The sequence below is a fragment of the Teleopsis dalmanni genome, chromosome 1 (assembly GCF_002237135.1).
Source record: "Teleopsis dalmanni isolate 2A chromosome 1, ASM223713v2, whole genome shotgun sequence".
NCBI classification, from domain to species: Eukaryota; Metazoa; Arthropoda; class Insecta; order Diptera; family Diopsidae; genus Teleopsis; species Teleopsis dalmanni.
Genome location: NC_051846.1, coordinates 78,386,862 through 78,411,137, shown reverse-complemented (window position 1 = coordinate 78,411,137; position 24,276 = coordinate 78,386,862). Strand labels below are relative to the sequence as shown.

The 24,276-nt window shown below is 28.1% G+C and overlaps 2 protein-coding genes across 4 annotated transcripts; both read right to left on the bottom strand.

Annotated features, from left to right (window-relative positions):
* Positions 1-2,404: 2,404 nt before the first annotated feature.
* Positions 2,405-7,370, bottom strand: LOC119666680 (ATP-dependent DNA helicase Q5). The gene is made up of 5 exons (XM_038075960.1): positions 7,241-7,370; positions 5,881-7,182; positions 5,381-5,820; positions 2,571-3,663; positions 2,405-2,514 (listed from the first exon to the last, which is right to left on the bottom strand). The coding sequence occupies exons 1-5, from the start codon at positions 7,353-7,355 to the stop codon at positions 2,420-2,422; spliced, it is 3,045 nt and encodes a 1,014-aa protein (XP_037931888.1). The 5' UTR covers positions 7,356-7,370; the 3' UTR covers positions 2,405-2,419.
* Positions 7,371-8,957: 1,587 nt separating this feature from the next.
* Positions 8,958-21,865, bottom strand: LOC119666681. 3 transcript variants are annotated; one of them, XM_038075961.1, is made up of 4 exons: positions 9,961-10,067; positions 9,748-9,860; positions 9,525-9,685; positions 8,958-9,444 (listed from the first exon to the last, which is right to left on the bottom strand). In XM_038075961.1, exons 1-4 carry the CDS (start codon positions 9,980-9,982, stop codon positions 9,207-9,209), a joined length of 534 nt encoding a protein of 177 aa, XP_037931889.1. In that variant the 5' UTR covers positions 9,983-10,067; the 3' UTR covers positions 8,958-9,206. The 3 variants fall into 3 exon arrangements, with proteins under 3 accessions (XP_037931889.1, XP_037931890.1, XP_037931891.1); XM_038075962.1 differs by lacking the exon at positions 9,961-10,067 and adding an exon at positions 21,498-21,865 and having other exon boundaries at positions 8,959-9,444; XM_038075963.1 differs by lacking the exon at positions 9,961-10,067 and adding an exon at positions 12,991-13,075 and having other exon boundaries at positions 8,959-9,444.
* Positions 21,866-24,276: the final 2,411 nt, after the last annotated feature.

Below are 24,276 nucleotides of genomic sequence, written 5' to 3'. Positions count from 1 at the left end.
GAAATGTGTTAATTTATTAATAGATCTCAGCAGATTTTTATTAAGCCAATAAATAGCTAAATAACTCAATTATTCAAATTTTTTTATGTGTATCTAATAATTTGTGTGATAAATCAGGATATAGCACTTAAGTAAATTAAAACGCTGCATGGTATGCTAATTTGATAAACAGTTTATTTCGAAATAATTCGAATTCAAATCAGCTATTGCTAGAATATTTTTTTGCAATTTTTTTGTAGGTTGTCCTGGGTGTCTATTCCTCAACTGTGCAAACGACAATGTACACAAAAATTTGCTTTCATTTTGATTTTGCTACAATATAGCAAAATATAGTATTTTATAAGAAAGTGTAAACTGCGGTGAGAAACAAGTTTTTCGTCTGCGTGAACACAAAATTTTTTTCACAGTTGAGGAATTGACCCACGGAAAGTTTTAGTGAGTTTTGCTATATTCACTACATATGTCTTCATAACTTTTCTATTTAGCAGTTTCATATATTTGTGTTTTAACAACAGCTTAGCATGTTAAATAATTTCGTACAGAGGTCGATTATAACAAATAAGGATTAACACGTACATTTAAATCATAATTTAGTAAATTTTTTTTCTAATAATTTTTGTAAGACTTTTGCAAAACAATAAATAAATAAGTACAACTTTCGATGGTAATTCTGGACAAAATGGATATTTTGTTAGGCTTATATATGCAAAACACGTAGTAAAATCTCCATAATGAATAATAATTCTTTGCAATTATTGGTGAAATAATTTTTATGCCTTTTAAGAGTAAAATAATAAACAGAAAAAGTAACGTATTTGTTACGAACAATGACGCCACGAAATACGAAGAATTAATGAAACCATTCATTGACAGTTAACTGGAAATTTTGTATGTACTTCCAAAATTCGTTCACAATAGACGAATTTTTTGGTTTGGCAACCATGCGATTTGAGTTAAGCGATTTCAAAAAGGTTGGACTAAATAAGCCAGCAGTGTTGTTGTTGCATATATTATTTTTGAAATAAGCGGTTGTTCTTTTGTGATATACTTACAAAGGAAGGTCCTAATGTTGACAGTGGGACGATAACCGTAATTTAAATTAAGATAGCATCAGCTGTTGCTGGTTGAACAACACAAAATATCGTATTATATTATCATAAAAAAATATTATTTTAAGCTATGAGTTATAAGAATTGTTTTAGCTTCCACTGAGATATTAAAAAGTACTACTTTTTATAGATATTATTTTCATTGACGAGTTTTCTGTGTTAATGTATATATAATATTGTAAATAATATTACGTGATGTTGCAGTTAAATCCGATTTTCATATCGGTACTTTTCTTGATCCTCTTTTAATGTTTCTGTAACGCCACCGAAAAAATGAAATCCTGAATGACCTTAGAACCATATAAGCCCAGTTCTAAGTATAATTTTAATACTAAGCAGAATATATGACATCAGACAGTATTGCTAGTTAATCAAAGCTCCAAGTTTATTTGCGGTAATTATGGCAATTTGCGAGTATTAAAAATCTAAGATGCATATGCAGTCGGATATATTAAAAATAAAATCGTCGGGACTGTTATAAAGGGATCTGCATTATAAGAGAGTTAACAAAATATTTCTGTTTGCTATCACGGTACTTTATCTAAAACTATACATAATGAATTTTAAAACTATAAACAATTTATATTTTATATAAATATAGACAGCATTGAAATAACTAAAAAAAAATCGCAGTATTTGCGTTATAGAGAGGTCCGACTGTGTATGTATAGTAAAAGTAGATTTATTCTATTTGTATTTTTATAATTTTAATTATTGTGCATAAACCTTCCAAATCATTTTTACAACATAATATTCCAGCTAAATTATAAAATAATTTTGTGAAAAAAAACGTATTATAACAACACGCATAAAATAATAATTAAATGTTTAAATATTAATTTATATATACAAGTTCTGGTAATTATTTTAAACATTAAACTTTAATAGATTACTAACAACAAATATTGTTTAATATTATATATTGATTTGATGACATGCAACGAAATATAAAAATGAAATATTCAAATAATTTAAATGTGAGCATTATATTTTATATATTTTTATATAACTTAAACCTATTTGTGAATTATAAATATAATATAGAGTGTGAACAATTAATACATACTCATATTTAATAAGCTGCGACTTTCATTACCGGCATGATCAGTTAAAAGTAAACATTTTTTCAAATACAATTCTAAACTAATAATTTTATCGATCAATTACCGACAAATAAACAATTAAATAGTATACAATTGATAAATTTAGTATGAAAAAAATTTAAAAAATAATTAACAATAAAAATTTTTTTAGCATTAATTAAGAAATATTACAATTAATATAAATAACATAAATAAAAGAAATAAAAATTATATTTTAAAATATTTATCAACATCCTGTACGGTTGCAATGGTCTCCAGATTTTGAAAAGTTTGTTTTATAAGTTCCTTGATTTTTGATAGGGCTGAAATAGTAAAATTATTAAACAATTTGTTTAATTAAAAATATTTTTGTGCTTACATGATTTACCGTCAACGATATGGTTTGATAAGCGCTTAGCTAAAAGTTTAAACACATCCTTATCACTTATCTTCCGTTTATAGTAAGGATTCAAAAAATCAACAATTTCTTTGCCTACTTGCGCTTTTATTTCTTTTAGTTTCTGTTGTTCTCTGAGTTTATTTTTTTGCTCTATGTCTCTTTTAATATTTTTTTCCATATCAATATCCTTCTTATGTGCAGATTTATATTTCTTAACATTTTTATCAGGATTTTCTGAATGAGATTTAACGTTAACACTTTTTGAAGTAATATCTTTATGTAAATGCTTGGTCGGGATCTTATCTTTTTGGCTGCTTGGGGGTTTTACAGTGTCTTTTTCAATTTTAACTTTATTTTGCTTTTCAGTATTGCTTTCATTTTGTAACTTCTGCTTTTTTTGGTCTTCATTGTTTATCATTAATTCTTTTGTGGTGTTTCTTTCTTCCTTTATAAAGTTTTTATCTTTTTTATTATCACTTCTTTTATCTTCATCTACCTTGTAATTGTCTTCCTTTGGTTTTTCTTGATCCAATATATTGTCATCCAAAGTATGAATATGGTCTTTTATGATCTCTTCAAATTTTTTATAATCCATTTCTAATATATTTTTGGACTTAATAAATTCTGAATTTTCATTCAATTCCTCAGTAGCTACTTCAGAGGTTTCAGTGGGAGTCGTCTTTATCGTCTCATTTTTAATTTCACTGTTGTCTATTCTATTTTCATCCATAATTAATCTCTCTTCACTGCTAATGGAAGAACAATCAATGTCTGACTCTTCTTTAATAACTTTCTTTTCAAAAAAACTTCCGATTTTTGTTTGTATAGAATTATCTTGTTTGTAACTTTTCCTTTGCTTAAGAGCTTTTGGTAAATCCTTACTGGAGGTCACATCGCTTGTTATTGGTGATTGCGGTCTACTACTCTCCAATTCTTTAAGTTTGCGTTGAAAATATTCTACACTACCACCATTCTGTGAACCCGTTCTTCTCGAAGTTTCTGGTTTTGGTGCATAATCTTTCAATAGAGGCAATAGCTGATTTTTGTTTGTTTGATGACGTATACCTGAAAGCTGTAAAAATTGATTAAACAAAACATCAAACGAAATCAAAGAAAAAGTTACATTTACTGATATGACAAAAACCTTTATAATTATTATTGTAATAGAAAAAAGTTGATTTAGCGTCTATTTCAATTTATATTATTACAACTATAATAATATAACTATGTTGAACTGATTTCATTTGGTAATATTAGGATTTAATCATCACGATGTTATGCCGACAGTCATAATTGCGTTAAGTATACAACTATTGTTATGTTTAATGGAAATTGCAAATTTGAGAATGAGAGCAGAAGAGAAATATTGATTAAACTGTGATCAGGGCGGCGAAGCTTTTTGTGCCTCGTAACTGTCATTATATGAGTTTATCCACAATAAATATATTAATTTCTAAGTCAAAACCAAAAACTTTAAAAACAATATAAAATTAAAAATTGTCTTTTAATTCTCTGCAAGATATGCATTCGTGGCCATACCAGAAACAACATAAAACCTCTGTTGTTATATGACTGTCTGTATAATATGGGCCTTAGTAATACTGTTCTAATTTATTCTCCCAGTGGACATATGTGAGAGAAAGCTTTACTTTGACGAAAACACCTTTTTGAAAATTGTGAACAAATTGTATCTACTTTGTGATTCAGCTGTCTCATAGGTTATATGAAAAATACATATACGAGATATATGAATCAATGTGGCAATTTGTCTGTTAGTTTCTTATAAGTTTCTTAGCCGCTGATTGTGTTTGAATTTTTTTAAATTATTGCTTTTGCTCCTGGAAAGTGCAACACAGTTCTCTGTTAGAGTATTTGGAAATTTAACCTCATAATCTATGGAAAAATATTTCTATATTTTTACAAGTTAGAAAAGTTCTGTATGGCAAAAATTGGGCATTTAAATTATATGTGAATTGATTCTATTATATCGTGCTATCCTTAAAAAAACATAAGAGATATTGTTAACGTATTGAAATGAATCTATATTTCTATATTTGATGAGAATTATTGTTTCCTTAAATAAGTACTTGTTAGGATTCAAGTTTTTGAAAAATAGCTATCAACAGCCATTCCTTATAAAAAAAGATCTTGCAAACATTTTCAACTTATGCTGCAACAAAACCCTTAAGAAGTATGCCAGAAATACAATGCATTCAAGTGAAGCTATTTTTGTACAATAATTTTAATAAATATTTGTATAAAAGTAAAAAAAAAAGTACAACAAACATGCACACATAGTGCTGATGAATAATTTTCCTAAACTAAATTTTTAATAGAACTATAATTTGTATTGTATTTATTATATGATATTCTTCTTAATTTTCCGGCTATAACTTTTACATTGTATATTTTGTTAGTTTCCCTGAAGATGACTATCGAAGATAGGCGAAATAACGGAAAATATCTTAATAAAATAATTTGTTTTAAATTTAAATAATAAATTATAGTTTTTCTTTAATTTTTATATAAATGAGCAATTAGCCCGCTCATAAATTATTATTTAATAGAACTAGTTAATGTAAAAATTTCCATACCTATGCTAAAACATTAGAATAAAACTATATAACTCTGCAATAAATTAGCTCTCAGTAGATGCAGGAACTGCAACCGGTCTATACTACTGTTTAAAAAAACTATATGGATCATAAAATATTCCATAACTGACAGTACGTGCTGTTGTATAATAGTTTTACTAAATTTAAAGGATATGGGAGCAGTCATTACTGTACCTGTTTTGCTACCGCGAGTTTGTACATATTACAAACTTTATTATTGCAAAAGCAATCATATTCTATATCCACAGCCATGCTTTCATAGTCGCGTTGATTCAAGGCAATACGTGGAGTATCTTCGGTACATTTCTCTACATTTAACTTTAACGCATCAACAACAGCTGTTAAATAGGTTTCACGCATGGAAATTTTTAACCCAGTAACTTTTGTGGATGTTGCTTGAGCCATTTTAACACGGGTTATTTGTGACTCATTTTCCTGTTCTAATTCTTTTGCGGCGTTTAGTTTTTTACGCAACTCGAATTGTTTACGTATAAAATCTTGAGCTTCTCGTTTAGCCTTTTTATTTAACAATGTGTGACTAACACCGGCATCATCACTACCATCATCTTCATCGTTGTAATCTTCAGCTGCACGTTTCATACCAACACGACCACCTAAATATGTATTTTGCAATAAAAATTTATATATATGAATATTTATGCAATATGTTTTACCTTCGTAAAGATCACTACTATCTTGAAGTGAAACACTAGACTTAAAAACTGCATCCATACAAAGCTTTTGAAAAGTTTGTAATGCAGTTTCAATTTTCTTGGGATTTTTGCATACATCGCATTGTTTGCCACAATCTGGTGGTGGATCTCCAAAATAATCCGAAAATAGTTTATGTCGACATTGTATCATTTCACAAAAAGAAACAATATCATCAAAGTTTGTCATGGCACGCTTTGCTTGCTCCAATTTGCTTGAACAAGTTGATCCTTTTGCTCGATTAATATCAGCTTGAAGTAAAAATTTAATTGACTTAACATCATCTCTGCCATAGTATAGACGGCAATACGATTGTAAACCATCACGTCCCGCACGTCCAGATTCTTGATAGTAAGCAGCCACATTTTGTGGTACGTCCCAGTGTATAACAAAACGAACGCTTGGTTTATCTACACCCATACCAAAACTATTAGTTGCACATATTATAGGATATTCACCCCGCATCCATTTCTCTTGTACTTCAATGCGTTCTGCAGCTTTTAGTCCAGCATGATAGGCTATGGCACCAATTCCTTGACGTGATACACCGACAGCTACTCTCTCTACATTTTCACGGGTACGGCAATATATAATACCGCAGCCACGTTTAGGTGGCGGTGCTTTTTTGAAGTCTTCTTCGTTACCAAAGCAATATGCCGCAAAATGTGCTAAATGTTCAAAGTCATCTTCAATGGAATTCTTAAATACTACATCGTAAAATAAATTATTTCTAAAACTTGGTGTGGTAAATTTTGATATAGGCTGACGCATTTGCAATTGCTTGAAAATATCATTTTGCACATACTTCGAAGCAGTCGCTGTCAATGCAATCCACACAATGTTTTTATAAGTGTCTCTAAGTTTGCCCAAACGTAGGTAGTCTGGTCTAAAATCGTGTCCCCATTGCGAGACACAGTGTGCTTCATCTACTGCAAAATAACCTATTTTATTGTATTTCACTAAACTAGCCAGCAAATCCTGAAAACTTTGAGTAGCTGCCTGTTCCGGTGTGATGTAAAGAAATCTTATATTTGGTTTTATCGCCTTCAAGTCACTTATTACTGTGTCGCGCTCTTTTTGTGTCATTTTTGAATTCAACGAATCCGCACGCACTTTTATTTTCGACAAATGGTCGATTTGGTCCTTTATTAAAGCCAGCAAAGGAGAGAAGACAATAGTTATTTTTTCTGATAGCAGGCCGGGTAACTGAAAACATAGAGATTTACCCGAACCAGTGGGCATACTAACGTAAACATCACGAGTTCCTGAAGTATTGCATTTATTTATTAATAATAAATATCTATGTGGGATAAAAAGACTCACCCCTGACAGCACATTTCACCGCATTTTTTTGCAAATCAGATTTGAACTCCTTAAATCCAAAATATTTTTCCAAGCCATTATAAATTATATTCTCTGTATCACTTCGTTCACACATTTTTTATATTTTTCATCTATTGTTGTTTTGTTTATGTTAATGATAAAATTTTCAATATTTCGCCGTCTTTTTTATACACTTTTCGGCGGGTTGTTTTGACAGCAGCGTTATCAGCTGTTAGAAAGCCGCCAGGTATGTTGTTTATACCAAAAATCAGAGTTGTTAAAATTTTATGTTTGTAAACATAAGCTGTATAATAATATATATATAAATAAACAGACTTTGTTGTTTTGTTATATAAATTAGAAAAGCTTACTACATATTTATATAAAAAAACAAAAAAAAAGAATTAGCTGAACATGTGGAAAATTTAATATGTAATTTTTATTTTAACTGTACTTGTGCTGTAATAAAGCATGTTGCTCTATCTACCAAATTGTTCTTCAAGTAAATTTATTATTAGAGAAGATCTTATATGGCATTAACACTGGTGGCAAATGACTCATTTCAAATCAGCCATTTAAAAGTCTTTACATTTGTTGTTTTTTATATGTTCTCATTTCAAATACTGTCTAAGTTTTTGGTAAAAATGGAATCTTAATTAGTGGTATTCAGACTGAATGCCTTTTGTCTGGACCTAGGGCTCGCAGATTGCATAATAAGATAATATAATTTGCCTAACTGCTTTTCATATTGCAAAGAATATATTCTTTAAGTTCTGCTACTATAGATAATAAGTCGATTATTATTAAAAAATTTTTTACTTGAATCAATCTATCGGTGGGTTAGTGCCTTTTAATACAAGATTGTATTAAAATGTCGTATTATCTTATTAAAATGCTCATCTCACTGATGAGCATCAAACATCTCAAGGTCTCTTTGCTGGATTCCTGGACACAGCAATATTGAAGCGAATGAACTAGCAGATGAGATGGCCAGAAGAGGTTCTGAATTGCATACAAGAGAGGCCAACCTCTCAATACAAACACCGATATGTGAACTGTGTGGTATAGTAGAGAAAATCACCAATACAGTGATTAACAATTTATGAGCTAACCGCGAAATCTGTGAGGTCGCTAGACCCTTATGGTCTAGTTTGTAGTTCGTGTACTTACTGGAGTAGTGACGGGTCACTATGCCATTGCGTCTATGCTTCAACGGTGGCGAGTTCCCACAAGTGGATTACGCAGGAGTTGCCAAGATATAGATGAGGTAGAATTTTTCAACCACTTCCTGTGTTTCTGTCCAGGACTACAGACAAGGCGACTTCAATGTCTTCGGGATCGCTTTTTCACTGGCTTGGGAGAGATAACGAAAGCAAACTTATCGGATCTCCTCAATTTTATCTGGAAAACCAAATGGTTTAACAAGGATAATAAAGGCTAGCAACTCTCCTCTCCCGGCAAAATTTTTGAGGGCATCACAATAAGCAATATATGGCTCCGACTGGAAGTACTAAGAACTGTCAGCAAGCGCCTTCGAAACCTAACCTAACCTAGTGTATTTTAACAAGAAAGATGTAATAAGATTTTTAATATATGCCAATGAAAAAAAATATGAAAAATTTGATTTTGTTTTACTTTTCATAAAAAAAAGTTTGTTTTAATGAAATTTGTATATATTTAATAAAAAAATTATATATTTGTACATTTTAGATTACAAAATGTTTCATGGCAATTGCTTTTTTATTACATAAATATGTTAATATATGAACGATATGTTAATATAGAATTGTGAACATTTGTTATAGCTTACATACGTATATAAAAACCTTTAATTTAATATATTTTTGTAATACATATATATGTATATATATAAAATTATATAAAAATTATCTGTAAATATTACAGTTAGAATGGACGTTTTGTGATTTTGTAAGTTTTTGATTCATATTAATTTGGGGATAAAAAATTATTCCAATTCACCACTCATTCCGAAACGTATGGTTAAGATAACATCGATTAGGTATATAATAGTGGTCACCAGTGATACAGACGCTGCGCCTAAAAGAAAGTCTAAACGTTGCATATTTGGATGCCAGTTGTATAGCATTTTGGTATTGGACCAATCACGGAAGAGTAGTGCTGTCGTTGCTATGAAGAGAACGAAAGCAACAAGTGACCAAAGTGTAGCTGATCGCCATGGAGTTCTGCAATAAATAAAAAGAATAAATTTTACTAACATAAAATTCCAAATGAAATTATGTGTAAGAAAAAAGAAGATACATACGCATCGCCAAACATAGTCATAATTAAATTAATTGACGTATAAATTATCAGACTGCCAAAGGTTACATAGCAGAGCGCCGCGACGCGTGGTGTTATGAAGGTTCGGGCTTGACTGTGTGCTGCTGGAGAGTCAATCAGTCCAATGCAGCATATGAGTAATAACTTTAAAAAAGCATTGATGCTATTGAATTCAATTAAGTGAATTATTAATAAAACAAACTTACAAGCTCCAAGACCTTAATGACGAGCAGCGTGTAGGTGGCCTTTTTGGATGCTCTGCTCCCATTTGCGGCATATGAACTATCATCAGCTGGCGACATTTCTACGCGTGATATCTCTGTGAAATAGAGCATAACAAAAAATGTTAAAATGTGTCGCATTTATGAATATAGTTATTTTGCTATTATATTCTAAATTATTTATCTCACAACTGATACCTATGGAACGTAGATAACTCATTCCGATAGTTTAAGTCGTTGCACTTTAAAGTTTTCTCAATTTGGGTTTTCTGGTATTTTTCGGAAACTTGATATTGCAGAAGTTTTGAAATATTAAGAATAATTTGATTTTGCTTAGTTCCAGAAAATAAGGGGATATCAATTTTTTTTTTAATTTTATCAGAAATTATTTTTGTTGCTATTTAAGTTGGTGCATTCATGCGTTTAATGATTATAAATCTAAAAAATATTGTAAAATAACACACTATAATTCGTTTTAGTGTCAAGGTTTAGGTTTAGTGTTCTTGGTGTAAATAACATTGACAATTACTAATTAACTAATAGAATCAAAACAAAAGTATGTAATTTAATATTTTTTCAAATGAAAAAATGAATTCTCGAAAATTTATATAGCAAAAAATATTATATTATTTCTATTGAATGAATTTGTAATTTTTAAAATTCATTAATTGTTGCTTAAAAATAATTTCATTACTCAAACAATTAAAATGGTAGACAAAATTTACTGACTCAATTTACTTTATTGTAAAATTAATATATTTAAGTAAAAAAAATAAAATGTTTCGTATACTATATATATACTATATTAGATACTATACAATATATTATATTATATGTTAAATATATATTATATATTATATAATTACATATTATATTATGTATATATGTGTATTATATTTTATATTATGTAATAACATAATATATTAATGATAATATAACAAAATTATATAATATGTAATTTATATATATATATATATAATATATTATGTATAACATAATCTATAAGAAATTATATATAGAAAATAATTTTCTAAATTTATACTGTTGCTTTTCATAATATGGGTACTCTTTTAGTTGTTATGTTTCAATATAATGATAGTCAAACAGCTGATAATAACACACCGTCATTTCCTTAGGTAAAGAAAACTTCTACATATGTATCCGAATAGCGTATGTATAGATTATTTCTGTATTTATTCAGTAAAAACATCATGGTGTTATAAGATTCTTATTTGAGTCTCAATGGTTTTATAAATAACAATAATTGTCATAATTGGAAAAAAAACCCAAAAGCGGGCTAAACTGTCAGCTTTCTCGTTCCTTTCGATGTTTCTATGTCCAGAAACTCAGATGAGGGTAATATCAGGCAACCGATTTAGCTTGTCGATTGTTCTCTACATTTCTTTACCATCTTTAATTTTGTTTTTGTTCCTGTCTGATATAATACGCTTAACTGAAATTTCATGTGGAATATATTGATAAGAAGAGCAATACTGATTAAAATAGTTCCCAGTTTTAATTTAAGTGGAATTAAGTTATTATAACAATATTACTGGTAGCGATAGGTCACTGCCTATTACAAAGATCTAACATCTAATGAAGAATGAGAAGGCAACTGTATACCACCTAATGTGTCAGTGCCTATCATTGGATTGAAAAATAATTAAAATTTTTGGTACCACTTTCCTAAATGTTTAATATTTTATATATGAGGATATAAATTGTCCTTCCATGGACAATTTGTATCAAACATATATAGATTGGGTAGTCATTGCTCACTGCTTAAAGGCTTTAATTGTTCAGACATGCCAATTTGACAAAGAATTTTAGTAAAGATAACTATGTTGGATAACTTTTTTTACTGCGTTCTATGTCAATTTACGTTTCGAGATATCGGGCGAGATACATATACATATAAACATTATTATATGAAAACCACCAAGTAGACGTTCATCTAATATGTCTACTTGTTACCAGTTGTTTGTAGATCTAAAAGCTACACAAAGTAGTTGACACTAAGTGGTGTATATAATTTTTATTATATCTTAATATTTTCAAAAGTATAGTAAGTTATAACGATATATACATATACATAGCACGTGTTATTAAACTGGCGTGCTTGGGAAAAATTAATATGGCTACAGTTAATTTTTTTAGAATTGTAAAATGGTATATCTGAAATTCTTTTATGAAACACAGTCAAACTTCTATAACTCGAACTTCTATAATTCGAATTTTCTATAACTTGAACGTAAAACAGTGCAACAGGTTTTTAGAGAGCAAATCACATATCATTCTGCTTCTATAACTCGAACTTCGAATATAATTGGAATAAAAATATTGTCACGTGGCAATAGGAATATGGAAAAGTGCATTCTATAAGTCAAATTTTTGTTTTAAGTATGAATCCATTTTGGTGTTAGGGGAAATCCCTTTTTCCAAATCCCTTTCTTTTTCCTTTTTAATTTTTTCTTTCTTATGTTGCTTCTTTGTGCAAATGCCAGTCGCTGTATTAATGGTTCCGTTTGTAAGCGTAACGGAAAGTGGTGATGAGTGTTCGGTGGATGAAATTGTTCATCACCCTTCCAAAAATGAATTAGGAGATTCATTCAAAATTCTGAGTTTTTATTTGCTTTTCTTTACACTAAAAATAAGAAAAAAATTTAAAATCCAAACCCTAATTTCTGAACGTTTCATGTCACTATAACTTCTGTGCTGTATTTAATTTCAAACAAATATAAATAATTATCTTAAAATGTAATTTTAGTTCATTTGAAATTTAAAAAAAAAAATTTTTAACTCGAAGTCTTCATTAATTGAACCTTTTCTTTGCGAACCTTTGGTACTTAGAGTTATGGAAGTTGGGCTGTGTTATCATTATGACTGAAGAAGAGCCCATTACATACCTTGCTTGAAGAAATGGATTCATTATATTTCTTTACATTTCATATATCGGTATATTGTTTATATGTAATTTATGAAAAAACCATCACATTTTATTATATCCACATAATTCCATGTGTGCATTGATTAGAAGTGGCATTTCGTGAAGGAATTTAAGGCATAAAAAGTTATGTGTTTTTTTTCGAACTCAACATAAATAAATTACAATGAACGACTATATATGAATAGTAAAAAGCAAAGAATTATACAAAAACAAAAAAAATTAAAATATAAAATATTCTTCAACAAAAATAAACTTTAATTAAAACAAACACAGTAGCTCACAGTCAAGAAACTATGAAGCGTGAACTCCATAACACCTTTGCGCTTGGCCTCCTTTCCATGTATACGTTTTTAATATAACACGAATCGGTGTTTCAGGATTTTAACAGTAAACATAATACTATATTATATTTTATTTGTTTCGTATATCTTTTTCATTTTTTCACTGAAAGCGGTAAAATGTGTGGTTTGCGTGTTGGCCTTAATAAATACGTCATGAACTCAATGTCAGTAAAGTGAGGCGCGAAGTTGCAAGTTGCGGTCTACAACGAAACAAGTCATAGTGACGACAAAATAGTACTGTTAAAACGAGTTTCGTTCGAAAACAAAACTTATCAAAACAAAATACCAAGAAAACAAGCACATAAAATACAAAAAATATGTTAAAGCACAAAAAACAAAAAAAAAAAAAGAATAACAAACAAATCAACAACAACAAACAACAATAAAAAATGTAAACAAACCGCACAGAACTGGTAACAGAACTGGCTGAAAGGAAACCTTTAATGTTGTTTACTTAGTGAAAGAAAGAGCAAAGAGCAAAGAACAACGCAAGAGAATGACGAGAGAGAAAAGGAGAAACCGAAGTTAACGATTTAACGTTAAGTGAGATTAGATTTCGAATGTTTTCGAGACGAGTACAGAAGCAGCAACGCCGAAAATAATTGCTGCCACACCTGTTTTAACACGCAGCTCTGTCGTTGCTCTATAGTAAGTAAGTAAGATCTAATCATTATTTTTAGATAGACCTATTTTAGACCATTGTAGACCATTTTTATATGTTATTTTTTCTTAATTAAAACTGCACTTAAATGCGAAACTCTCAAATGTCAAAAGCAATTTTTATTTTCTGTGTGGAAAGGGCAATGCGACTTGCCCGTAAAATGCTCAGTAATTTGAAAACGCAGTGTTCGTTCGTAAAGTTGAAGTTGTAAATTCGAAACGTTTTCTACAAAGTGAAACCATAGGCAATCGGGCGTTGACTTTTATGGTAATTTTTCTTGCGACTTTAAACTTGTCCATTTGAAAATAAATACAAATCGTAGAATAAAGGCATTGCATTTTCACAATGCAAGCAATTAAAAAATGAAGACATTTTGTATAAATTACTAGTCAGAATACTATTCTATTAAAAGTACAGAGTCGAGACATACGTACGGCACGATTAGATATTTTTATAATTTTTATATAAATTATTTTTGTTTTAAATTCTTATTTTACATATTTTATAAAGTTGTGAAAAATGTTATATTAGATTTTATACAATGTTTTATATGCAGCAAGCAAAAGAGATATCAGAGACCATCGATATAAACGATGGTTAAAGTAGTTCATTTACACCTCTCGTAACGTGATGGCATCTCAATAATCAATAGATGGCTTCGAGTTGATATTTTATATATATAAATATACGCCCTCTCAACCTAACCTAAATTAAAAGTAATTGTAAAAATAGTTCTGAAGTTGTCCACAGCCAGGTCATAAATGACAAATTTAATGATTGTCAGTAGGTCAATAAAATGCATCTTTACCCAAATTTTGGATATTAATATAGAAGGCATTAGATAATAATTGATTTCGAGTACTTGCAAATAAGAAGGAATATGCTGTACATAACAATTGTACACTATATTTATTCCGCGATTTCCATTGCAAAGCAAAAACTGTTAATGTGGAATGCTTTTAAAATCCCATCTTAAACATTTTTCATTATTTCTACTATAAATTGGTTTTAATTGCTCGTTATTCAGTAACCTGTTACCACTTCAAATGTTTTTCTTACAAATCGTGGTTAGGTTTTGTGGTAGAAATAAGGGCTTAATTAATGAAATGTGTAGGTGATCCAACTTCAATGCATCAATGAAGATACTGAGTGCCTAAGAAACACATATGCGAAAAATACTTTAGTCATACAAAAAATTTTTTAAAAAGTTTATGATCATTATAACTTTGTAACTATGTATTTAGAAAAGATTATCCGACTGAATTAGTTTCTATATATTAAATTCAGAATATACTATTTTTTTCATTATTAATAAAGTATTTTACTTTCATACATTTTCTATCTTTGGAAGGATTACGTCCATTTTCAGGAATATGTTTGATTTGCCGCTGTTAACTGCACTAAAAATTTTAAAAAATATTCTCTTAAGAGTTCTTATATGTTATGACAATATTTGAGTTTTAAGTATTTCTTTTGCCTTGCTAGCTGTTTACCACACCCTATTTACGGGTAATTTGCAAAAACGATGAAAGAACAAGAAAAAGTTAAAAATAAAAATAAAAAATTGTCAAATAAATTTGGAGCGCCTACACGATTATGTAAAATAATTCAAAAACGGTTTATCGAGAAAATTTGCAAGCGAAAAAGTGGTCAGTAAGATTAACTGGTCAGATAAGATAACTGCATTTACTTAAAATGGTTTAAAAACGTGACTTTGTTAACACCCCAAGCAGTGTTTCATTGCAATCTTCAATATTTTATTCGAATATAAACAATCCGTTCGTGTATGATTCTAATTAAGACTAGGTTTACTACTATGTTCTGGCAAAGTCAAGGCAGTCGAAAAATAACAGTTTTTCCTGATGAAAGTAAAAATTTTTCAATCAAAGAGAAAATAGTTTTGTATTTGGAAAATGATGATTTCAAGATAACACAATTATTATTGAATATTTTGAAAAAAGGTAAAACAATAACAGTACAATATTACGAATATTTGAGGAATTTAAACCGTGGCGCGTTTAGATAATGGATAAAGAAAAGAAAAAGAGAAAAAATTTTGTTTCACGACAATGCATCAACTCATTTGTCAGCAATTGTAATATTAAAATTTGTCGAATTACATTATAAGAAGCTACCACATCCTTACTTCTCAGATCCATCATCTCAGATCCCACATCCATGAAGTAAATCTAGCTTTATTTGATTTTTATTTATGTCCAAATTTAAAAAAAATAGTTAAGAAATTTTTTTTTATCGAATTTAGATCTAATCTCTGTAATAATTTTCAGGATGTCGAAAAAGTCTATTTTTGAGATTTAAAAATATTGGATAACTGTTGCAAAAAATGTATGGAGTTCAAAGGATTTTGAATCAAATTTTGAAGTAAATAAAATGTCATTCTTTATAGTAGTAGTTCGTTGACTTTTTCAAACACCACCCACATTTTTTGAGGTATTGAGGTATTGGTAAATAGAGTACTGTTGACTCGTTCGGTTAATCAACTTGCTCTATATTTGCGTTAAATTTGAAAGATTAAAAATTCTAAGCCTGATACTTGTAGTCAAACAATTATATATGGATTTATAAAAGCAATATATATTTCTTAGAATACTGATCACTAGTATTTGGCTGTATAGCTATTTAAAAATTCAATCAATTAATATAGATAACATTATAAATATATAATGATACATAATAGAATATAAATATATATAAAAAATATTTCAATATATTATAAAATATATAATATAAAAAATATAGAAATATTGTCGCTGCAATTCATTAGTATTTAAAAGTTTTCTATTTAGAAATAAGTTTGTACAATTTAAAATATACTTCAAGCAAATGTCTTGTTGCTTTAGGGCTATTACTTAAGAATATGTTATTTATGTCGTGTGCGAGTTCGAGTAAATTAAGTTTAAGTAAATTGAAATTTCCTAGGGATGGTTTGCATTGCACTTATTTATTATTTTTGCTCAAAATTTTTCAAATACATTTATTTATTTATTAAAGACCTAATAAAATTTTCACAATTGTAATACCTAATTTACCTAATATTTAACTAATTTACCGTACTCGAAATTCTGGTAAATATCAACATTCGCTGCCATACGTACATAATTTACTATTTCCCTCAATTTACCATCAGTTTACTCGAACTTGTACACGGCTTATGTATTACATGTTCACGAGTAGAATAGTCAAAAAATATGGTTAATTGTTGTACAGTACGGAATTTTGTTTTCACAATATTTAAATAAAATATTATATTTATAAAATAAATATTCAGAAAACTGGTAACCATAAGGCAAAGTAACGTGTGCCGAAATTCGTTAGAATACAATAAATAAAAAGTTTTTGCTCAATAACTAAAAAAGTATATAAATTAACTATATAAGTTTTAAAATTATAAATTTCTATTCTATTTATGGCATAATAATTATTTTCGCTTTATATAAACACATGGGTACATATGTATACTATTTGAAGATTATTCGTTATTTGCTTTTGCAATTAAAAAAATATTTCAAATTATTACAAAGCAACATCTAGTAATAACCAAGTAAAGCTTCAGCATCAACAACAACTTTTTCTCGAGAACAACAACAAGAATTGCAAACATTAAAAAATAATTGCAGCAATTGCAAAAGGAAAAACCAGTTTATTGCAAAATATTGTATGTATGTAAGTATGTACAAATTGACAAACGTTACAATATTCTGCTTTTGAAATTGTTTTTGTTTTTATTTTTGTTATTTTTGTGCCACTATAAGTTCACGAAGCCACAGAGTAAACACAGAAGACTAAAATACAGAAGAGAGATATTGAATTATAATACATTCATACATACATTGGCAATACCAAAAAAAGCTTAATTATATTTATTTTCTTGAATGAAGTAAAGACACAACAACAAAAATGCTAAAAGCAATTAAATTTTTTTATGCATATTAGTTTCACGTGACTTTTTCGAATTGTATCAAAACAAAAATCGAAAAAATGCTTACGACATGCTTACTACCAATAATGTTAATGCATTGCCAAGTTGTAAATGTGGAGCAAAACAAAAACTGAAAATTGCGCCATAAAAAATAAAACACATAAACTAAACATAAACAAAACAAAAAAAAAAATTAATAGAATAAAAGTAAATAATCCATATTAGAACACAAAACGGGCATAAAATGCTTGTGCTTAAAAGTCCAGCAGACGAAATTCAAATAAGGCTGGCTTTACTCACAACGTGAAGTGCTGTTTGGTTATTTGTGTTCAGTTCGCTAATCGCTACTGGAGTGGTAGGCCAGTGATATGTAATTAAATAAGATTGATTGGTTTAAATAATAAAAGTGAATACTGGTTTTGCAAGAAGAAACTGTAATTTTGCTTTATGGAATAACGCAAGTGATTTGATTTTTATTTGTGTATAAAGTTTACATCTCAATTATTTATTATACTATCAAGTGTAACGAAATACAAAATATGTGGTTGATTGTGCATGATTTTAACTATTTGGTATTTGGTTCAATAGAATGCAAATTATTGTAATTTCCTCCAACAACAACAAAATGCTTTTACATTGTATCGCTCGCTGCATGTTCATATGTATGTATGTCAAGGCTTGTTATGGTTCGTTCGCAAATGAGTGTGGTAAGTATTAATTGTAGCTGTGTTTATTCTTAAATATTTTGAAATGTTCATATGAATCAAAGTCATTTTTAATTTATTATGCAAGTAATTTTTATTCATAAGGATATTAAGGACACCAGGGGCGTTCTTGTTTCTCAAGGAAAACATGACATTTTTCATGGCGTCCATTTATTATTGATTAACAAATACTAATAATTTTTCCTCTGTATACCTTAACACAATAAGCCCTAGGGATCGCCGGTATAACGTATTCTAACCTAATACCAATAATTTTTCCTCTACACAGTGGGCCAAAAGGCTTAAACGGATCCCCTAGCGATATACAATAAATCAATAGTCCTAAGTGTATCTACTAGGGATCGCCGGTATAAACTAACCTAACCTAACCTAATGTCAATAATTTTTCCTCTATATATAGTATCACAATGGGCCAATAGGCTTAAGTGGATCCTTTAGAATTCGCCGGTATAAACTAACCTAACTTAATATCAATAATTCAATATTTATTTTTTGCAACAAATATTAGAAGGACATCAAATTAAGCTTAAGAATACTTTTTAAGCTTAAAATGATAAGTTTTAATATCAAATTAATACTATATGATTTTTTCTTATTTTTCATGGAAAACATGATATATTTTTTTTATGGGCTCCATTATTAATGATTAACTAATATCAATCATTTTTCCTCTATATAAAATAGCACAATGGGACAATAGGCTTAAGTGGATCCCATAGGGATACACAATAAACCAATAGGCCTATGTGGATCCCTTAAGGATACACAATCGGTCAGTAGGCCTAAGTGTATCCCCTAGAATTCACCGGTATAACCTAACCTAACCTAATCTAATATCAATAATTCAGTAATCATTTTTTGCAACAATTAATAAAAGAATATTATATAAAGTTTAAGAATACTTCTTATATGTTCAAAATGAAAAGTTTTAATATTAAATATAAATTAATACGAATTTTTAGTGAATAGTATGTAATAATCCAAGAATTGAAGGAATTAATTTTTTTTATACATCGGAACTTCATACATAAAACAAACAAAATTTTTAATTACGAAGTGATGAAATTCCAAAAGTAATTTAATAAAAATTATCATTCCAGGAAGATATATTCTGGTGTGATTTTTGCAGTGTCAGCTGTGTTTTCATTAAGTTCTCTGTTGGTTTTTTTTTCACAAGATTCAAGCTTATACTAGAATATCGTGCATTTTTGAATGAGATATCCATATACATATATGTTTGTTAATCTGGAATGGGATAAAACTCGTAATGGTTTTTTACCGAGATCACTATTTCAGTGAAAGACTTGCTCATTCTAAAAACATAATAATAACATAAATATATATTTATTAAAAAGTAATGAACTTAAAAAATTATATTTATATAAAAAATATAATTAATTTATATATTCTAATGAATATTTATTTATGTGGTAATTGACATTTTTTTATACTATTTTTTGTATCTCATTAATTTGTATAAGTATTAAGGCACACTCTTTAAAAAATATCTAGAGAGTGAGATGCACTTTAGTATAAGTATATAACTTATATTTGCATTTTAAATGCTATTGGAATATAAAATAAAAAAAATATAAGTTCTGCGTAATTTCTTGTCTAACTTTGATGTGTGTAAATGTGAAGGGCAAAGAATTTCGGATTGGTTTTTTAGTGTGATTCATAATTAGAAGTTGTTTAATTAACTGTTAAAAAAGATTATTAAGTTTAATAAGATTTTTTATATTTTGTCAATACAAAAAAATAATTTTAAACTGCACACTTTTATTCAGAAACATTTATATTAAACAACGGCTGTGATCAATTGGGTGATTCAATAGATTCAAGTAAATACCCCTCTCTTACTTTTAGTAATTTCATAAAGTTTTAATGATTTCTTAATAATCCAACTCACTCTCATTCCAAGAAAATTTAACCCACCAATTTAAGTGAGGTCCGTGATATAACCTTGACTTATTTTATTTTATATTATACAATGTATAGGTAAAATAAAAATTGTAATAGTATCTAATTAGTCACATTGTAAAAGAAGATGCATTAAATAAATGTATGTTTTTTAAAAAAAAATATTTTTTCAATTAAATAATAATTGAACATAAGTTCATTTTCTGAAGGGAAATGATTTTTGTACTATAAGAGGTCCTATCACAATCATTTGCCTTCAACTAGATTTTCTTTCATATTCATTCAAGTTTCAACTTCAAAAATTATTTATTTAAAACTTATTCAAGACAAAAAAAAATGCAGGACGCAAGGACGTAGTACTAACTTGCTATGTAAAGCAAAGGTGACATCAATTAATATTCAACTAAATGAACTAAAAATCGCTTGTCACTTCTAAGTCGCTGTGTGTATCAACTCCTACTACATATTTGTATTAAATTGCCTAGTACAAAGCAAAGAACATTAACCAAGTTAAACTGATACTGGCATTGTATTACGTATATTTATGTATGTATTCCTTCATAAGCGCATGTCCGCGGTGGTGTGTGTTGAAATGTTGACAGACACACACATACACACATGTAAATAAAATAATTTCCCGCCTAATTGAAACTAGAATACAAATTCTTCAAATGTGAATCATGATTTACATACATACATACATTTATACAAAGTGTATATACGTATAGAATGTGCTAAATATAATAAAAATAATAAATAAACAAAATAGAAAAGAAAAAGCAAAAATAATAAATGAATTAGCAACTTAACTAATAATTTATATATGTGAGAATTTTTAATTTATTTTGGGGTGGGGCGCGCGTTACTTGTCGCATATTTTATTTAACACAAGCTTAAATTTGTGTTAATTTTCAAAATTAATTTTTTTTTGAATTTTGAGGAAAATATATACGTATGCATGTAAAAATTGTTAGCAACTTAAGTTGTTTTGTTTTGAATGTTAAAAGTGCAACTTCAACTTCACTAGTCCGCAACTTTCGAACATAAACGACTTTTGTATATAATCAAAACGGGTTTTAATATAAAGTTTCTACTTAAATAACATAATTAATGCAAATATTTTCATTTATTTTAGTTTTACTTTTTTGTGTTTTTATTAAAAATTTTAAATTATTAAATAAAATTAATATTAGTTACATACATTTTAATTATTAAATTTTGGTGAAAAATTGTTATTTCGTTCGTGCTATATTCCTTGTAGTTAGTTACTATTAATAAATAAATAAAAAAACCACTGTATAAATAATGTGACTGTACTTCAGCAACAACAATAATAAGAATTAATTGTTATATAAATGTTTCAAAAAATTTTCTATTAACGTTTTCGCACGATTATAAACACAACACAATACGTAGTAGTACGCTTCTTTCTACAACAAAAATGAAAACAACACCAACAATAGAGTTTTCCACAATAGTTACTATAACTTGTTGTTTAGTTTTCTTTTCTTTGTATTAATTAATTTTCAACGTTCTTGCCCGTTTTAAGTTTCTCGCGTGTTCACTGTTCAAGCAACTAACCACAAATGCTAATGCTCTTTGCATAAGAGCAAGCACCAAGCAAACAAAGCACAACAAACGCTTTGGAGCTGCTCCATGTTCGAATTCGAACAATGGAACCTGGTTTAAAACGTTGTAATAGTAACATAAACATCTTAACATTGTACTGTTATTGTATAATGTTAAACGATACAGAATTGTTAATTTTAACAGCACATATTCATTTAGGCATGAAATAATTTTAAATATTATTTTTGATTTTTTTTTAATAGATTGTATTTATTAATTTATTTATACATTTAGTAATTGAATTTAGGCCGTGTATGAGTTCGAGTAAATTGATGGTAAATTGAGGGAAATAATAAATTATGTCGGTATGGCAGCGAATGTTGACATTTACCAGAATTTCGAGTAGGGTGAATTAGATAAAAATTAGGTAAATTAAGTGTTACTATTGTGAAAATTTTATAAGATGTTTAATAAATACATAAACAAATTTGAAAACTTTTAACCAAAAATAATAAATAAGTGCAATAAATAAATAAATAAATATTTACAAAGTGCAGTGAAATTACTAGGAATAGATAGATATTGTAAAATAAAATTAAAGTAACAACAACAATGCATCCTTCGGTTATATTAAGAGTTTTCAAAATTTATAAAAATTTGTTTTGTGAATATAAGTTGAAATTGAACAATTAAAAATATAAATAAAAAAATATAATTAATTAATTCAATTATTCTGCAGCTGGTTTATAATTTCGTTCTAATATAAACACAGCAAGTGAATTTGTTAATAAAGTTTTTACAGCAAATTAACAAAACTCCAGAAAAGTGTGCGAAAATATAAGTCAAATACGGCTTTGGGTCAGTTGGTTAAAGTGCGCTGACTCTGAGCTTCTAATTTGGCAGGACACGAATTCGATTTCTGGTACTTGCAGTCAGAAAAAAAAAATATTTACGAATAATTAAATATAAGAATCATTTCCAAGGCCATTGATGATGGATATTTAACAATAATCGAAACAGCTATATAGTCAGTCAAAAGTTAAATTAATTAAAATAATATTGGTAAAACGAATTTTTGTTGTTCTCGTTCACTACTTTTCGAAGAAATTTATTTAAAATTACGTATGTAAATGTAACGTATGTAAAATTACGTATATAATCTATTTTATATTAATATAACAAAAATAAAAAGATCAATTTACAGTAATAAATGTTTCTTTATAGTCGTGCTCACTGCATTAGAATATATTAAAAAAATAATAAATAAGAAAATAATAGAATAATAGAAAATAAATTAAAATGTTCCCATTAAAAAACAAGCAATAACATTGTGATGTAGCATAACATAATTATGCTATTTGCAGTCTGCTAATGTTAACATTTTCTTTTAAAATAATTAAACATATCAAGATACATGTATAGTTGCATATAACTTATTACGGACGATTTTTTTCAAGTGAGCTTAGATTTTGCTTTTTTAAATGAATTAAAAATATATCGAAAGTATATTTTTAAAGTAGATATGATCAGTCATTTGTCATTCGATAACGCTAAAGGTTGTGCACAAGAACTATTCTCAGCTTTACTCAATAATGTTTTTATAAATAAATAAAGCATTTTAACAATGGTTAGCAATTAAAAATTAAAATAAAACTTGGCAAAAACAAAAATACACATAAATAACTGTGGTCCGTATCAATATTTATTAAAATAATAAATAATAAAAATGCAATATAATAAAAATTAGAAGTTATGTTAATGGCAACACAAAAATAATGAAGTTGTAATAAATAATAAAAAAGACTTAGCAATAGTCTTAGGAAATTTTGCTAAATTGAATCCTGGATATCATTGCATTCCCTGCAATAACTTTAATCGTTGTTTTTGTAATGTAGGCTATGTAAATAAATAATAAATATTATATGTGAGCTATGTCAATTCTTATGTATCACATGCAACTAACTATGGGCTGTTTTTTTAACTTTAATACCTTAACATAAACAATTGATTCTCAACCTTTTTTATGTCATGTCTAAGAGTTTTTGTAACGTGATAGGTCTAGCGTATGAGTCAAATCCCTACTTTTCTTATTTTGCAAGCATAGCTAAACATAACGTTCGTTTTTTAATATATTTTAGTTTTGTTTTTCAATATTTCTTAACAGATATAGGTATCAAGTAATGGCATAAAAAAAAGTTTGTCTATAAAATTTATTAAAGTCTATCATGTTCATTTAATCATAATTCGTCTTTTAAGGAAAAATGTATTAAGCAGATTTTAATAAACCTTACACTGTTATAAACTATATAAAGCCATCATTAAATCGATAATTTAAATGAAAATATTATTTTATTTTGTAAATTCCATAGTCGTGTAAATAAAATTTTGCACTGGGACTTCACAAGTCAGGG

Bases quoted from the DNA above. Each gene is read 5' to 3' on its own strand.
- LOC119666681 (XM_038075961.1), bottom strand. From the start codon at position 9,982: ATGAGTTATCTACGTTCCATAG. The intron at 9,861-9,960 runs GTATCAGTTGTG...TCTATTTCACAG, and splicing joins GAGTTATCTACGTTCCATAG to AGATATCACGCGTAGAAATG. The intron at 9,445-9,524 runs GTATGTATCTTC...TATTTATTGCAG, and splicing joins ATGACTATGTTTGGCGATGC to AACTCCATGGCGATCAGCTA.
- LOC119666680 (XM_038075960.1), bottom strand. From the start codon at position 7,355: ATGTGTGAACGAAGTGATACAGAGAATATAATTTATAATGGCTTGGAA. The intron at 7,183-7,240 runs GTGAGTCTTTTT...GCAATACTTCAG, and splicing joins GGTGAAATGTGCTGTCAGGG to GAACTCGTGATGTTTACGTT. The intron at 5,821-5,880 runs GTAAAACATATT...ATACATATTTAG, and splicing joins TAGTAGTGATCTTTACGAAG to GTGGTCGTGTTGGTATGAAA.